Raw genomic sequence first — 2505 nt, 5'->3', positions numbered from 1 at the left:
CACTCTTTCAGAAAAGATTTTTTTACAAACTACCTCTTAAACATAAAAGGATTTTTACAAACTACTCAAGCTATGTCAACAATATAGCCTTAAGTGACAAAGTAATGATTTTGAGATTGTTATAATCTGAGTATGCTCAACTCGTGTTTGAGAATAGATTCTAGATTTTAGAACTTAGTAGAAATTGATTCTAATATCAAACTAGGAACAAAACTGCAACTTAGAAATGATCGAGAAGCTCAAGAGGATTCAAGTAGGATTGAATGAGTGATTTATTGCTTTGCACTTGAAGCTCTGATTTGTTCTTCATCTCGAGGCTTTATTTATAGGCTTCAAGAAGGCTTATGACAACTCATTTGGCCGTTGGAAATAATTGAGCTGTCATGAGTAAGTAAGTGAATAAGGTCAGCCATAAAAGAAAAATGTTCTTGTTGAAAGCATGAATATTCTTGTGAACCAAGAACGATCTTCGATTTTGCCTTGAGATGAGATGACTTTTAATCTTATTTTGACAGTTGTTTGAAGTGATCCCATGACTTAAATTACGTGTACAAGTCTGTTTGAAAGTACAACAGATGTGCCATTTCCAGCCTGTCAGCCTTGTACTTCAGCTTGCTTAAATTGGAGATTGATTTTGCTTTATGAATTTGTGAAGCATAGTCTTTTGCCTTCTAATATTTGAGTGATTTTTGTATTCGATTGATCCTAGTATATTTCCTCGTGAAATTATGGAATGGATTGTAATTCCTGGATATAATCTTTTAAGAATTTGATCATTCTTGTTAATTTACGGATGTAGAGAACGTTTTTTCGTTTTCAAAAATCTGTCAATAACATTATTTGTTTCATTGAATTAGCTTTTCTTTATTTTAATATGATATGTTTTGTAATGCTTTGTAATGCTTGGTACCTATCTTGATTAACACACTGAAATACATATGTTAAATACCAAAACACTTAAAATCATAATTAGAAGTCTTAATTAGCCTTTGTTTAATTATCATCAAAATATTAATTTGGAATTTTGTCTCAACAAGAGAGACCAAAATTACAAATCAGTTAAAATGGAGAACTAAAATTATGAAATTAAAAATAAAAGAACAAAAAATTATGAATAAATTAAAATAGCAAGACTAGATTTGCATTTAAGCAATAAATGTTATTTCAAAAAAATATTCTGCACTTGAGTGTAAGTTTAGAAATTATTATATGGAGTCACTTACACAGTATTTTACACACTAAATGAGTTTCAATTTTTATGTAACTTAGAGAATAGAATTTCTACCTTCCTAACAAAACTCCCGATTTAATTTATTTTTAGGAATAATTTTTTATTCTTCTATAATAAATATAAATATATTCATTTTCAACCTCTTATTTTTTAAAGTATATTTTGCAACTCCAAAATACACACCTCCAAAATCATGTAGTAGACATAATTCTTATATTCACAAGTTTTTATTTTTAGATTTGTTGAAGACTAAAAACTCATTTTTTTATATTAAATATAACGAGTGAATTAATAAATTAGTCTGATAAATTAAAAATTAACCAATATTAAAAATTTAAAATATTAATTAAAATAGTTTATATTTAAAATTTTATTATTAGAAATTATGATATAATATATCAATTGAATATTTGATCTCATCACAACATGGATCAATTTTTCGATGAAATTTAAATATTTTTTTGATTAATTTGTCCATAATTAGTTCATGCACAATTATAATTTTTTATAAATTTATCTTTTATATAACAAAATATCATTGACAAATTTATTATTAAAAAAAATATTATTGTGGAATCAACACTAATAAGACACATGTCACATCAAAATATATAAAAACAAAAATTAACATAAATACTATTTCCATTAATATTATATATATCAATTCACAAAATTTAAATTAATTACAATTTCAATAACTAATTTAAAGATGTCACACAACAGTGAGTCCACAAACATGTGAAATAGAAACTCAAAACAAACTAAAAGTAACAATGAACATAAAAAACACCGCCAAAATATCACAAACGTTAATTCTCAAATAGGACAAGGATGGAGCGACCAACACACAATGATAAATTTGTAGAATTGTTGTAGTATGGTACTATGTTCTAACCATGTTAGATGGGTATGTTTTGTGATAATGCTACTGTGCTAAAAACCCTAAACCTGATTCACCGATCAACAACACTCTGCCATCTCCTCCAACTCCACTCTCTCTTCCTCAAATCCTCCCTCCATCATCACCCTAACATCATCTCCCATTTCCTCTTATCATCATCTTACATTTCCCTCTCTTACTCCAATTCCTTCTTCCACTCCTTACCCATTATCCCTCCACTCTTCGCTTGGAACACCATCATAAGAGCTTTCTCTAACACCCCAACACCACTCCAATCCCTCTACCTCTTTCGCCAACTTCAAAGTTCGCGTCTTTCCCCAAACAATTTCACTTACCCTTTTGTTCTCAAGGCGTGTGCTCGTCTTTCTTCTCT

At 28.7% G+C, this 2505-nt stretch overlaps 1 protein-coding gene across 1 annotated transcript in view; it reads left to right on the top strand.

The window, feature by feature from the left end:
- Nucleotides 1-2134: 2134 nt before the first annotated feature.
- The window catches only part of LOC101499998 (pentatricopeptide repeat-containing protein At5g43790-like), a 1411-nt gene continuing 1040 nt past the window's right edge, over nt 2135-2505 (top strand). Inside the window, exon 1 of the mRNA XM_073368357.1 lies at nt 2135-2482. Within this exon, the coding sequence (XP_073224458.1) occupies nt 2135-2482 (348 nt within the window). The remainder of the gene's footprint in view (nt 2483-2505) is intronic.

This window comes from Cicer arietinum, chromosome 5 (assembly GCF_000331145.2).
Source record: "Cicer arietinum cultivar CDC Frontier isolate Library 1 chromosome 5, Cicar.CDCFrontier_v2.0, whole genome shotgun sequence".
In the NCBI taxonomy this organism is placed as follows: Eukaryota; Viridiplantae; Streptophyta; class Magnoliopsida; order Fabales; family Fabaceae; genus Cicer; species Cicer arietinum.
The sequence above is the reverse complement of the archived record's forward strand: the minus strand, read 5'-3'. Positions and strand labels throughout refer to the sequence as shown.